Raw genomic sequence first — 15,110 nt, 5'->3', positions numbered from 1 at the left:
GGGTGGATCACATGAAGCCAGGAGTTCGAGACCAGCCCTGCCAACATGGTGAAACCCTGTCTCTACTAAAAATGCAAAAATTAGCCATGTGTGGTGGCAGGTACCTGTAATCCCAGGTACTTGGGAGGCTGAGGCAGGAGAATCGCTTGAACCAGGAGGTAGAGGTTGCGGTAAGTCAAGATGCGCCACTGCGCTCCAGCCTGGACGACAGAGACTCCATCTCAATCAATCAGTTCCCTCAACCAGGAAGAAGAAAAACACCTGACTTACCACCACAGGGCCAGGTAGGCATCAGATGAGTTGAGGGATGTGCATAATCCCTATATATTGTAGAGTACTCTCCAGACGATTGTTTAGTAAATCATCTGTTTGTGTCTTCTCTCTCTGTTCCTAACCCTCTGGTCCTGTGACATCTGGCACTCCACATGCCCACCCAAACTGGGAAAGATGGTACAGGGTCAGCCCTGGGAAATCTCACAGGGCTAAGATACAGCCAGAAATGAAAGGATTGCAGAAGGCACCACTAGGTTCACATGTAGCAACCCTGTACGGCCACTATGGGGCGCCCCATCACGGTTCTACAATCATCTCTGGTCTGAAAACTAAGGTGTCTACTGGGATAAGGCAAAGCCAAAGGGGCCTTCTCTGGATTCCCAATGGTAATGGGAAGACACTTACCTTAACTTCCTCCACACCCTGCAGCCTCAGTGTGGAGAGCAGGAGGAGAGAACAGAGCCATGACAGGAGCTGAGACCGGAACTGGGCCACGCAGAAAGAGATGGTGGTGTGGAGCACAACCATGGCCAGGCCAGGGGTCCCCAGCACACGCCAGCAGGCCCACATCCCATAGAGCATGAGAATCCAGGGTCTGTGCTGCAGACAGGGTGGGCCCATCCAGAGAGACAGAGAGGAAGGAAGAAAACAGAGAGACGTGAGTTCATGCAATTGCTATTGAAGGTTCTGCACAGTAGAGGATCATGTTTAATTGCCCAATAAAGAAACTATTCTCACTGCCCTGGGAATCTGGTACAACACAGAGAAACAATATTCAGAGGAACTTTCCACAGTAACCCTCAGAGTTCCATCAGCTCCACCCAGAAGCAAGTCACCACTCTCCTGCTTCAACCAAAGCCACCCAGACCCCTGGGTCATACAATAAGATATTAGATTGACTTTTCAACAGACACAATGGAAGCCAGAAGACAGCTGGAAAACTGCCAACTGGAACACCACATCCTGCATACACCGTCCTTCAGAAGTGAAGGCGAGAGGAAGTGTTAGTACACATTTCTAGGGAGACTTCTTAAGAAAACTGGGTCATCTAAGCCACATAAAGGCTTTCCACAGTCTAAGCCAGAGACTTTAAATATGTATTTTTTGTTACATCATTGATTTTTTACATATTGATTACAGTCAAATTTATGTCACAGAAAAATTGCATCTTTTTGGCTATTGAGGACTTTGCACAGTCTACCTGACTGACACATTTATTCCCAGTTTAGGAGAATCACAGATCTTTATCTAATCAAGTAATTTATAGTTATCACATTCAACAAGTAGATGAATTAACAGGTCTTTGTTTTATGCGATCATCTTGGTCAGATCTGATTGGGAAATCCTTATTTAAAAACCACAGTCTTTTAACTTTGAGACACAAGATACCATTGTAGTTTAATGACTCAAGCTTGGAAGTCCAACTGCCTAAATTCAAGTGCTTGTGTCTCATAACTACCTGTGTGATCTTAGGCAAATGACTTCATCTCTCTGTGGATTCGTTTCTTCATATATAAAACTGGGATAATAACAGTATCTCCTTCACATGTGTATACCCAGGAAGGACTCTACAAATACGGTTATTATTCCCATAGGGAAATACGATGTCTCACAGGCATGCATTTTAAAATATGGATCTCAGGAACACACCAAATTGAAAAGCGGAAAGTGCCTGAATCTAGGTCTTCCTGTGGAAACAAAGACTTTTTTCAGGGCAAGACAGATGTGGAGTATAAATTGTAAATCCCATGTTTAGATGCAAACCCTTTCAAAATACTGCCTGCCTACCATCCTTTTCCAAACGTATGCTCTCACGCTCAAGAAAGAACATTTTAAATAACAGACTAGGTCAGCCATTTGTAAGTTCCAAGAAAACCAGAGAAATGTGAAGCTCATTTTTACTATTTTTCCATCCTACCCACAGAAAACAGCCACACAAATTTGCTTCAAACACTCACATCTGGGCAGAGTCCAATTACAAGGAAAACATTGCCAAAGAATATTTTAAGAGGTAGTTTTAACAAATGAAGAAAAGGAGGTCCTTTTCCAACACGACCTACAGCATTTACCAATGGAATTCTTTTTCGTGCATGTGTGGCTACATACACAGATACAGTGATGTTTTTATTAAGTGCTATTTGATCCCTTTGGAAAAAGCCTGTTTGCTGGGATTCATTTGGGAACTTACCACAGACTGAAGCTGCTTCAACTTGGAAAATGCTGGAAGAACCATCAGGAAATACGTGATAGTGCCGTGTCACCCCATTTACTTGACAGACTCTAAGATGAATTTAACAGTGGTGTGAGGCAGACAAATTTGTCCCATGTTCATCCCCCTACAGCCAAACAGTCCAGGCGGACAACACTTGATACTGTTCTAAGACATCACAGAACTCGCTCTCACATGAGCCTCGTGTTCTCTACCCACCTTAATATTACCGCTGGTTCTCCCCCAGTACAAGGAACTCTACTATATACATTCATGGTACACAGGTGATGAAAAGGAAAAGATGTGAATAATGCAAAAAGAATCACCTACACAAAAGTGTTGTATAGATTGGAACTCCACTAAAATGTTGATTTTCATACTTTGTCTATTAAAATGCCATTGGGATGAATCCTATCCACAAAACATCATTAAAATCCCACAAGAGGAGAATCACTTGAACCCAGGAGGTGGAGGTTACAGTGAGCCAAGATAGCACCATTGCACTCAGCCCAGGAGACAAGAGTGAAACTCCATCTCAAAATAAATAAACAAAAAACGAGCAAATCAGTAAATAAAATTCTCCTAGAGCAGCATCAGCCTCCTAAGTCTTGCAATCCAGGATGCAATCTGGCATCATCATGGCAGGGCAGTCCCCATTACAGACGTAGCCCGCAGGGCACAGCTGCCCAAACGCTATCCCTCCCATGCGTATACCTAGATCAGAAGTGCTATGAAGAAGGATCTAGGATAAAAGGGTAGCTGGCCCAGCAGGGTGAGCTGCAGCATGGATGGCCTGCTTCTCTGGGCAGCAGAAGAGCTTTTTCTAAGCATTTCAAAGACCAGTTTCATAGGCAAAGGCCTAAGGAGAGCCCTGTCCTATCCACCTCTACTCCAAATGCACTTATTGATCAACTTTATTTCTCTCTTAAAAATGCTTACCTATCAGTAGTAAGCCTCTGACATCAACGAGGCCAGAACTTTAACTTTTCAAAAATAAAAAAATATAATGTGTTGCATTTTATTCCAAAACAACACTTCTGACTCACCACTAGAAAGGCTTGTAGATTTTTTTTCCAAGTTATCGGGTAGTAAGAGCAGATCCGCAAGATTTGGTCACACACATACTCTATGTCAAACTCAAGCTTTAAAAGCCACCTCAACACCAAAATAGCCCAGTTCATTTAAATTACGAGGTTCGAATCATGAATATGATTGGGAACTACTGGTTACTTGAAAAAAGACACAAAGAATCACACTGATCACATAAAGCATGTAAGTAAAATACGGCCTTAATTTAATATTGGACCGTGATGTTTCTGATCTATACATTTAGACTCCAATTGCATACAACTTTTACATAATGTTCTTTCTCTAAGATTTTTATCGAGATGGTTGTATTCACAAATACATACAAGAGAGATCCCTTGTACACTGTACCCAGTGTCTTCCTGACACGTTTTAAAACCATAAATGTCACATCCGGGATATTGGTGCTGTTGCTGTGCACCAAACTGATTCAGGTTTCCCTAGAATCACTCGCACTCATCTATGTGTGTGTGTGTTACTCCTATACAATTTTAACACACGCATAGGTTTGGTATCTATCACAGTAAAAACGCAGAACAGCTGCCTCACCACAGGATCCCTCGTGATGCCATTTTATACCACATCTACCTCTTTCCCACTGCTCTGATCGCCCCACCCCTAATCCTGACAACCAATAACCTCTTCTCCATTTCCAAGATTGGCTTTTTTCACTCGGCATAATTTCCTGCGGATTCATCCACGTTGCTGTGGGTGTCGATGGTTTGCTCCTTCTTACTGCTCGTAATTTTCCGTGACGTGGATATATCACAGCTTATTAGCCGTGTACCTACTGGAGGCTGTCTAGGCTGTTTCCAATCCGGAGCTATTACAAACAAAACTTATGCCAACATACAGGTGGAGATTTTTTGTAAAAACAAATTTTAGCTTCTCTGGGATAAACGCCCAAGATCACGCTTGCTGGGTTGCAAGGCAGTTGCCTGCTTAGTTCCATAACACACGATAAAAGAGTTTTTCAGCATGGCTGTACCATTGACCTTTCCCACCAGCAGTGCGTGTGGGAGCCGGCTGATGCACATCCTTGCCAGCATTGGGTGCTGTTACTATGTTCTACCTGAGCCATGCTGATGAGTGCGTAATGACATCTCACTGTGGTTTTAATTTGAACGTATCATGCTCTTTTAAAAGGTATCGAAGCATGAGTGACCTGAAGCTTGAGATGGGTTTGCTGGAGCACAGGATGACAGCCCCCCCAGAACTACTCCGACCTCCCTTAATGCTCTTTATTCCAGGTTCTTCCATTTCTAACAGAAGATGAAACAGAAAGCAGGGGAAGAGGGGACATGCTTAAAAGTCTGATGAAAAATAAAGTATACTCTGTTTTTGTAGCAGTGGAGATAAAGCCAGACTAAGAACGCTATGGCCTCTCTGATGAGACGTAGATCTTCCTACCCCCTCCAGGTGACTTAAGCAGGCATCCTTCCGCTCAGCTCCCTGGGTCTACACTGAACCACTTTCAAAATGGGGTCTGACTCTACTTGATAGTTTCCCTTAACAGGCTACACTCCTGCCTTGTTTAGATTACAGTGATGTGAGCCCAGAATCTAGCACAGTGCCTAGCACGTGTTAAGTGTTTCATAACTACTGGAAGGATGGACGGAGAGAATAGTGGCATGGAAGGATAGCTGGGGAGATGGACATACTTTCCTAAGTCTTGGGATTTAGCCTTGTGATCATCTAAGAAGTAACAAGAAAATAGAGCTAAAATTTGGGCTTTGGAACCCACTAACGTGAAAACTGACTTTCTTCCAAAGCTCTGCTTGTCCTACTCAACCCCTTATAAACAAAGGCTGTCTTGCCAATGTCAGTAGAATGGAAGAGAGACATTTCACATCTCACTGCCTATTACCTGTTTGCCACTCACAGCATCTCTTAACTCTACTTCGGTTGGGGGAATCTCCAATAGTTAACCGACATGGCATAGGTACCAATTCCGGAAAGTGAACCTGTTACAGAGCCTCTGTCGCCCGCAGTCTCCTGGGGCAATAACCAGCTGAGCTGGCAGAGCTCCAAGGATAGAATCAGTGCCCCTCAGAAAAAACTAGATTTGCCCTCCTTTCTTTTGAAATCTGTACTCTTAAAACCTTCTTCATGGGGAATCAGGAAAAACTGCCAGACAATGCCCCTTCTCACACCATCTCTGTTTCTACTTTGGCTCATCCTGTGCCAAGGGCACCAGGTGTTGACAGGATATGCCTGAGTGGCTTCCCTCCCTAGTTTACCTCTGTAGAGAGGAGTGCAAGTGTAAAGCCTTGGTCAGAACTCCTGTTGGCAACAGTTTCAGACGTCCCTGCCTATTGATCCTTTTTGCACATCTGCCAAGAAAGCACTCAGTGGGAGCGTTGTTTGGAAACTAAGAAAGGGAATCAATCAATGTTCTTATGTACAACACAATTTATTACATGCTACATAATCAATGGCAGCTGCTACTGAAATACATATGTATATATAATTTCCCCAAACAGAAAAATACAACCCACCCATCCCAGAGTCTAAACAACTGCATTCTAGCCTGCTTTTTCCTGGGAGCAAAGGCCAGCAGGCCCACACAAAGGGAATTTCATCCCTTCTTAGATATGCACTGATGGAGGTAGAAGGGGCTGGTTCCGGGAAGACCATCAGCACGTGAGATTACTCTTCGGTGCGTGGATTTGGGAACAGCCTGGAAGACAGCCCTGCTCCCGGCAGCCTTCCAGAAGTTGGTTAACTCATCTCAGTGAGCACCATGGGCCAGACTTCTCAGCCCTTTGCATATTCTGCACCTGATGAGTTCAGCCTGTTGGCCAATTGCTAATGATATAAGTTCTCCCCGTCAGAGGCACAGCGAGAACCTGGCTCTGTGGTTAGCAACAGCACCCACCCTCAGCTGTACACCAGGCCAGCCTCCTCAAAAAGTTCACATGAGGGTATTTTTGGTTCTGAGGGCAGAGAACACAATGTCTCAGGTGGTGGTGAGGCCAGTTGGCGTTGATGAAAGGAGGCAACTGTCTGACCCACAACATCCGATCCAATCATAACAAACCCACAGCCAAAGCTCAGCCATGATTCAGCCTCCCCTCCAGGGGCACTGGCTCCTGATGAAGTCTCACCAAAACCCAAAGAGAGAGCCTTATCCAGGGAAAGGGTGTTTAACCAAGCCAAGGAGCTCAGTGGAAAGTTTTATTACTTACCAAGGCAAAAAAAAAAAAAAAAAAAAGAGAGAGAGATCTTTTGAAAATAACCTGCCACCTCTCTGTGGGAGGAGGTGGAGTGAGCAAAGGAAGAAACAAGATTAGATATTAGATAAAGGAGGCCAGCATCCTTCAGGGCTTAAGGCGACAACAGCAAGAACTGCTCAAGCCCGTAGCTGCATAGCATTGCCTACGGTTTAAGATGCCTCAGAGAATGGGGAGGAAAAAAGGCACAACTGCAGCCTAAATCTTCCACCCTGAATAAGCACCAAAAACAACTACTGAATTAAGGCCATCTGGATCCCTCAGTCCAGGTGGTGAAAGCACAGAGCTCGTGAGGCTAATGTGGTTCGTACTTATGTAAGGGCCGAGCAAACTCAGACAAAGAAAGCACTGTGCCCCAGCCACCAGCAGAACCCGGCCCACCAGCTGTCTCACAAATCAAACCTGTGGTCACCCAGAGGATGAGAGAGGCACGCACAGAGGGAGATGACTCAGTGCTCACGCTGCCTCATTCCAAGAGAAATGCAAAGAACACCTCCTACTGACACTGGTTGGATGAGCTCTGCAGAGAACAAGAGCCCACCTGTCCACCCCTGCTGGGTAACAAGGGAACTCCATTTCCCTCAAGCCACAGCTCAAAAGCCACCAGAATGGCAGGTGAGGCCCACACCTTCTCCCACCACAGCGCGCCCAGCCGGCCACATCGGGCACAAGAGTGAGCAGCATTTGCTTCCCTAACTTCTCACTCAACTGTGACTCTCCAAGGGAAGGGGCTGTCTCTCGATCCTTTCCTCCAGGACCTGAGACAAGCTTGGAAAGACCATCAGTATGGGAATATTGATACGGGTGCCAGACCATGACCTTTGCCCTGGAGGATTTGGGAATCTCAAGACGGTCGCCTCCATTCTTGAACACCATAAACTGCTCCCAGGAACCAATGCCAGCAGATGACAGCAGCAGATGCCATCCAATGGGCTGTCCTCATGTGCAAGCATAACCTTGAAAAACATTTGCTCATCGGACCCTCTCCACCACTCCACAAAGCCAGCAGTGCCATCCCTCCTGCACAACTATGGAAACAGAGATGTTCCGCAAGTTGCTTGAGGTTACACAGCTTGAGAGTGGCAATGCAGGGAGTCACCCCATTCTCTTAACCACACCAAATACTGCCTCCCACGAGAGGAGGAGCAAGGACTCCGAGGTACAAGCAAATTAAATGAAGGGACATCTATATCCTAACAGAGCTTGACAGTGTCGGGGCAAAACAGGAAGTTCTGACTGTGGAGGAGGATGGGAAAGAGGGAAGGGCATCCAATCAGGAACAGGTTATTAATCTCAATCATGCATGCTCAACAAGGGTTGTATCTCCTCCAAATGAGGTGGGGTGGGGCAGATTTTGTAGGCTAGGCCTAAGGATAGAATGAAATGAAATGAAAATTAGTGATGACTGAGCATGGTGGCTCACGCCTGTAAGTAATCCCAGCACTTTTTAAAGCAGAGGTGGGAGGATCACTCGAAGCCAAGAGCTTCAGACCAGCCTGGGCCACACAGCAAGACCCCATCTCTACTGTTTCTTTAAATAATTTAACATTTGTAGAAGATTAGTACTATATTTTGCATAAGTTTTAGGTTACTTGCTGGTTTTGGGGTGCAAGAAGACCTTACTCCTTATGCATAAAGCACAGACATATGTATAGTACATAATTTTTTCCCTAAAAAATTATCTAGAAAGGTGCCTCAGGGACAATAGTGAAAAAAATTTAGGAAACACTGATCTACAGGAAGCAAACAAGGAGGGACAAGGACAAGGGTGGGAGGCAAAGGAGACCCATCAGAGGAGACCACCCGGGTCCTGATGTGTGTGGCCCAGAGACGTGCGGAGGACAGATGAAACACGCAGTGTCCCCAGGGCAACTCCACCTTCCCTTCTGCCCATGACTTCATTCTTCCATGTGATTGGTTAAAAATATATTAAATATCTGGCCAGGTGCAGGAGCTCATGCCTGTAATCCCAACACTGTGGGAGACTGAAATGGGAGGATCACTTGAGGCCAGGAGTTCAAGACCCATCTGGGCAACATAGCGAGATCTCACAGAGATCTCGTCTCTACAAAAAGTTTTTTAAATTAGCCAGGTGTGGTGTCATGGCCTGTAGTCCAAGCTACTCAGGAGCCGAGGCAGGAGGATTGCTTGAGCCCAGGAGTTTGAGGTTACAGTGAGCCATGATTGCACCACTGCACTCCAGCCTGGGCAACACAGTGAGACCCTGTCTGTAAAGGAAAAGGAAAAAATCACATAGCGCTGGTGGCTGTAGGGTAGGCGCCTTTTTGGCTTTACTGTGTAACGCGTTACTAAGTAGTTATACCAACACGTATTCAACACCCTCTCTGTATGAGTTCAGGCAGCTAACACAGGTATCATCAGGGGATTTTTGTTTTGTTCTTGCCAAACTAGAAAGCATAAAATGATATCTCATTGTAGTTTTAAGATGCATTTGTTTGATTACTAATGAAATTAAACCTTTTTTCACTGTTATTGGTCATTTATGTTTCCTCTTCTACAAATTCCTCTTCATATCTCGTACCATTCTTCTATTTTGTTTTTATGAAATTTATTTCTTTATTCCATTTGCCAATCCTTTGTCAGTTTGCAAATTACTTTTCCACTAGTGACTTGCCTGTCCACTTTTCTATTGTCATTGGATAAAAAGTTTTTAATTTTAATGTAGTTAAAGTTATCAGTGTTTTCCTCTATAATTTGCACTTTGTGTCTTGTATAAAAAGTCTTTCTCTGTGCCAACATCAATATTCTCCTACGTCATATTTTCTAAAAGTTTAATACTTTTAATGTTCATTTTAACTCCTTAATTCATCTTGAAAATTATTATGAGGTAAGTATACTTTCTAGTTTGGCAAAAGTAGATACTGTTTTTATTGATTTTCAACTTAATTTCACTGGGATTAAAGAAGTTACCCTATAGAGAACACATCCTTTGATATTTGTTGAAAATTATTTTATGGTCCACTATGTAGTCAGTTTGTATAAATAGTCTGTGTGTTCTTCAAAAGAATGTGGATTCTCCAGCTGTTGAATTTAACAACTTTTATTTAAATATAGATTCTGTATGTCCTGTGCTCTTTATATCAGGCTTATCACTTGTATTGTTTCTTATTGGGGTTTTTTTCCTACATGATATATCAACTATTGATGAAGTTATGCTAAAATCTCTCCCTAAAGCTCATTTTCTCTTGCCGCTGCCGTGTAAGAAGTGCCTTTCACCTCCTGCCATGACTCTGCGGCCTCCCCAGCCATGTGGAACTAGTTAACACCTGGCCGTTGGGTAAACCTCCGCAGCGGAGAGACCTACTTTATGTTTCATTTTCAAGCTCCCATGGAGCCCAGCAGAGAGCGCTGATAAGGAGGAATACCGTGAGGGGCTCACACACTAAGGCAATCTGCTGGGAAATGAGGCTAAAGCACCCTTGGAAATAACAGTCTCATACTAATACGTGTATTTATGTTTGCTCCTTGCAGTTTCCTCCGTTTGATTTGGTGATTTTAATAGTGGTCTATTTTATTGATCTTTTCAAACAGCTCCTGGATTTATTAATTTTTTGAAGGGTTTTTTGTGTCTCTATCTCCTTCAGTTCTGCTCTGATCTTAGTTATTTCTTGTCTTCTGCTAGCATTTGAGTTTTTTTGATCTTGCTCCTCTAGCTCTTTCAATTTCGATAATATGGTGTCAATTTTAGATCTTTCCTTGCTTCTCATGTGGGCATTTATGACTATAAATTTTCCTCTAGATACTACTTTAAATGTGTCCCAGAGATTTTGGTACATTGTGTCTTTGTTCTTGTTGGTTTCGAAGAACATCTTTATTTCTGCCTTCATTTCATTGTTTATCCAGTCAACATTCAAGAGCCAGTTGTTCAGTTTCCATGAAGTTGTGCGATTCTGAGTGAGTTTCTTAATCCTGAGTTCTAATTTGATTGTACCGTGGTCTGAGAGACTGTTTGTTATGATTTCCATTCTTTTGCATTTGCTGAGGAATGATTTACTTCCAATTATGTAATTTTAGAGTAGGTGTGATGTGGTGCTGAGAAGAATGTATATTCTGTGGATTTGGGGTGGAGAGTTCTGTAAATTTTATTAGGTTTGCTTGGTCCAGATCTGAGTTCAAGTCCCGGATATCCTTGTTAATTTTCTGTCTCATTGATCTGTCTAATATTGACAGTGGAGTGTTAAAGTCTCCCACTATTATTGTGTGGGAGTCTAAGTCTCTTTGTAGGTCGTTAAGAACTTCCTTTATGTATCTGGATGCTCCTGTATTGGGTGCGTACATATTTAGGATCGTTAGTTCTTCTTGTTGCATTGATCCTTTTACCATTATGTAATGCCCTTCTTTGTCTCTTTTGATTTTTGTTGGTTTAAAGTCTACTTTATCAGAGACTAGGATTGCAACTCCTGCTTTTTTTTTGCTCTCCATTTGCTTGATAAATCTTCCTCCATCCCTTTGAGTCTATGTGCCTCCTTACACGTAAGATGGGTTTCCTGAATACAGCACACCGATGGGTTTTGACTTTTTATCCAATTTCCCAGTCTGTGTCTTTTGATTGGGGCATTTAGCCCATTTACATTTAAGGTTAATGTTGTTATATGTGAATTTGATCCTGCCATTTTGATGCTAGCTAGTGGTTTAGCCCACTATTTGACGCAGTTTCTTCATTGTGTCAATGGTCTTTACCGTTTGGTACATTTTGGAGTGGCTGGTACTGGTTGTTCCTTTCTATGTTTAGTGCTGCTTTCAGGAGCTCTTGTTAGGCAGGCCTAGTGGTGACGAAATCTCTCAGCAATTGCTTGTTCGAAAAGGATTTTTATTTCTCCTTCAGTTATGAAGCTTAGTTTGGCTGGATATGAAATTCTAGGTTGAAAGTTCTTTTCTTTAAGGATGTTGAATATTGGCCCCCACTCTCTTCTGGCTTGTAGGGTTTCTGCTGAGAGATCTGCTGTGAGTCTGATAGGCTTCCCTGTGTGGGTAACCCAACCTTTTTCTCTAGCTGCCCTTAGCATTTTTTCCTTCATTTCAACCCTGGTGAATCTGATGATTATGTGCCTTGGGGTTGCTCTTCTTGAGGAATATCTTTGTGGTGTTCTCTGTATTTCCTGGACTTGAATGGTGTCCTAGCTTGCTAGGTTGGGGAAGTTCTCCTGAATAATATCCTGAAGAGTGTTTTTTAGCTTGGATTCATTCTCTCTGTCACATTCAGGTACACCTATCAAATGTAAATTAGGTCTTTTCACATAATCCCTTATTTCTTGGAGGCTTTGTTCATTTCTTTTTACTTTTTTCTCTAATCTTGTCTTCTCATTTTATTTCACTGAGTTGATCTTCAATCTCTGATATCCCTTCTTCTGCTTGGTTGATTCAGCTATTGAAACTTGTATATGATTTTCAAAGTTCTCATGTTGTGTTTTTCATCTCCATCAATTCATTTATATTCTTCTCTAAGCTGTTTATTCTTGTTAACATTTTGTCAAACCTTTTTTCAAGGTTCTTAGTTTCTTTGCATTGGGTTAGAACATGTTCTTTTAGCTTAGAGAACTTTGTTATTACCCACTTTCTGAAGCCTGTTTCTGTCAATTCATCAGACTCATTCTCCATCCAGCCTTGTTCCCTTGCTGATGAGGAGTTTTGATCCCTTGGAGGAGGAGAGGCATTCTGGTTTTGGGTGTTTTCATCCTTTTTGCACTGGTTTCTTCCCATCTTTTTGGATTTATCTACCTTTGGTCTTTGTAGTTGGTGACTTTCGGATGGGGTCTCTGAGTGGACATCCTTTCTGTTGATGATTAAGTTATTTCCTTCTGTTTTTTAGTTTTTCTTCTAACAGTCAGGCCCCTCTGCTGTAGGATTGCTGGAGGTCCACTCCAGACCCTGCTTGCCTGTGAATCACCTGCGGTGGCCTCTGCATTCTCTCTGGGACCTGTACTCCAGAGCTGTTCCTATTCAGCCATCTTGGATCATCTCCCCAATTATTCCAAATTTTAAATCCACGGAGGTTACTTTATTTTGCAACATTTAGCATTCACATTCAAAAATAGAAGGTTATTTTCATTAAGTGTCTTGCACTTCCATGTCCTTATTCTTCCATGAAAAAGTTCATGAATAATGCCAACCTTGAATTATAACTCCCCAAGGGGTTATTTCTACCCGCTTCATAAAGACCACTGGATTGTGTCAGGCCTCCATGTGCAAGCCTGGACCCAGAAAACTTAACTCTTTATTATGAAACAACAGCCCTCTTTGTCATTAGTAATGCTCTCTGCCACTATTAATAAAACTGCACCAGTAGTTTGTCAGAAGGAGAGGGGGTTTCATATTTGCCTGGAATATCTTTTCATACCTTTTACTTTCAAATTACGTGTCCTTCTGTTTTAAGGATATCGAGCTCAGAAGAGCCTCTCTGAACTAGGTTTTGGTTTTGGTTTTCCTTTATTTCTCTTTTTTTCATCTAGTCTGAGAATCCATTGAGAATCCACTTATGTTGACTGTAATGACTGACATATTTAAACTTACTTCAACCATTTCTTTTGTGCTTTCTCTTTGTCCCACTTTTCCATGTTTCATCTTTACTTTTAAGGATGAACTGTCTAACAAATGAAGCTTATTATATTTTAAAGGGAGAAAAAAACTAATACTATCTTATCAATCCTATTTTACTAAGGATAACTGTTATGGTTTGAATATTTGTCCCCTCTAAAATTCGTGCTGAAATTTAATCCCCAATGTGGCCATATTGTGAGATACAGCCTTTAAGACGTGATTGGATTATGAGGGCTGTGCCCTCATTAATGGATTAATTCATTCATAGGTTGTATTAGTCTGTTTACACATTGCTATAAAGAATTACCTGAGACTGGGTAATTTAGGAAGAAAAGAGGTTTAATTAACTCACACTTCCACAGACTTAACAGGAAGCATAACTGGAAGGCCTCAGGAAACTTACAATCATGGTGGAAGGCAAAGGAGGGGCAAGCACATCTTACCATGGCAGAGCAGAAGACAGAGTGAGCAAAGCGGGCAGCGCTACACCTTCAAACGACCATATCTCATAAAAACTGCATCATGAGAACAGGAAGGAGGAAGTCTGCCCCATGATTCAGTCACCTCTCACCAAGCCCCTCCTCCAAGACGTGGGGATTGCAGTTTGACGTGAGATTTGGGTGTGGACATGAAGCCAAACCATACCATGACTTAATACATTATCACGGCAGTGGGACTGCTGGCGTTATAAGAAGAGACAAAGAGACCCGAGCTATCGTGCTTACCATGTGATGTCCTGCACCGCCTCGGGACTGCAGAGACACCCACGAGAAGGCCCTCACCTGATGTGGCCCCTCAACCTCGGACTTCCCGGCCTCCGAAACCGTATAAATTCCTTTTCTTCATAAATTACTAAGTAAATTCATTTTCTTTATAAAATTACTCCTTTTTATATATTCTGTTATAAGCAACGAAAATGCACTAAGACCATGATAAATTAAGATTCAGTAGTAAAAAGCTTTGCTCAGGTTAGAAAGATGATCAGTGCAAAACCGAGGACCAAACATGAGTAACACAAAGTCTAGCACTCTTCCACTACACAATCGACTCAGGACGATCCTCACAGCATTTCATCTTCCCCTCACAGAGGTAAAGAAAAAACAGGTATTAAGCTATTCACTTTACATATAGGAAAACTGAGATATATGGTAATAAGTCATTTACACATGGATGGGAAACTTTGTTAGAAATCAAAATGTTAAATTTCCAGAACTTTTGAATTCTTAGGAAAAAATAACAGAAATTTATGGAAGAAAAGAACCATTAGTGAGGGCTGAGGTAGATATATTCATTACTAGTTTACAAACATAAAAAAAGTATTATTTATTATTAGATCTGCTCATAAAGTTATATGAAATTTTAAAATATATTTAGATCTGACATAATCTAGTATTTTAGATTTTGCCAGTTCAGCAGCCACTTGAGTGGCTACAAAAAAAAAAATCAGTATCATATTTAAGAGGAAGATATTATGCTGTTGGGATTTCCTATCTTCCAGGATGAGAAGCAAGCCCAGAAAGCACCAATTTTCAGGGAAGAGTCAGAAAATGGCCCAGGTTAGGTGCACGTCTCTAACCACAGGATACCCTGTTTCTGCGTCTCACTTCCTGGTCTCTCTCTCCAGAGGTTTCTGTTTCTCTTCTACTTCAGTTTTATCACCTCTGAGAACCTCTGAGAATCAAAACAGTTTTCCTAGGTTGACTTCCAAGTCAGGTTTTGGTTGTATCTTATTTTTACTCAGTAAATTTCCA

The 15,110-nt window shown here is 42.4% G+C and overlaps 1 protein-coding gene across 2 annotated transcripts in view; it reads right to left on the bottom strand.

Annotated features, from left to right (window-relative positions):
• Positions 1–15,110, bottom strand: part of HHAT (hedgehog acyltransferase) — a 359,060-nt gene that overhangs the window by 277,540 nt on the left and 66,410 nt on the right. For both annotated transcript variants that reach the window (XM_064360344.1, XM_064360345.1), the window contains one exon: positions 679–873. In XM_064360344.1, the coding sequence (XP_064216414.1) occupies positions 679–873 (195 nt within the window). The remainder of the gene's footprint in view (positions 1–678; positions 874–15,110) is intronic.

The sequence above is a fragment of the Aotus nancymaae genome, unplaced genomic scaffold, assembly GCF_030222135.1.
Source record: "Aotus nancymaae isolate 86718 unplaced genomic scaffold, 86718_ANA_hifiasm-v0.15.2.pri h1tg000039l, whole genome shotgun sequence".
In the NCBI taxonomy this organism is placed as follows: Eukaryota; Metazoa; Chordata; class Mammalia; order Primates; family Aotidae; genus Aotus; species Aotus nancymaae.
This window is presented reverse-complemented; position numbering and strand designations above follow the sequence as displayed.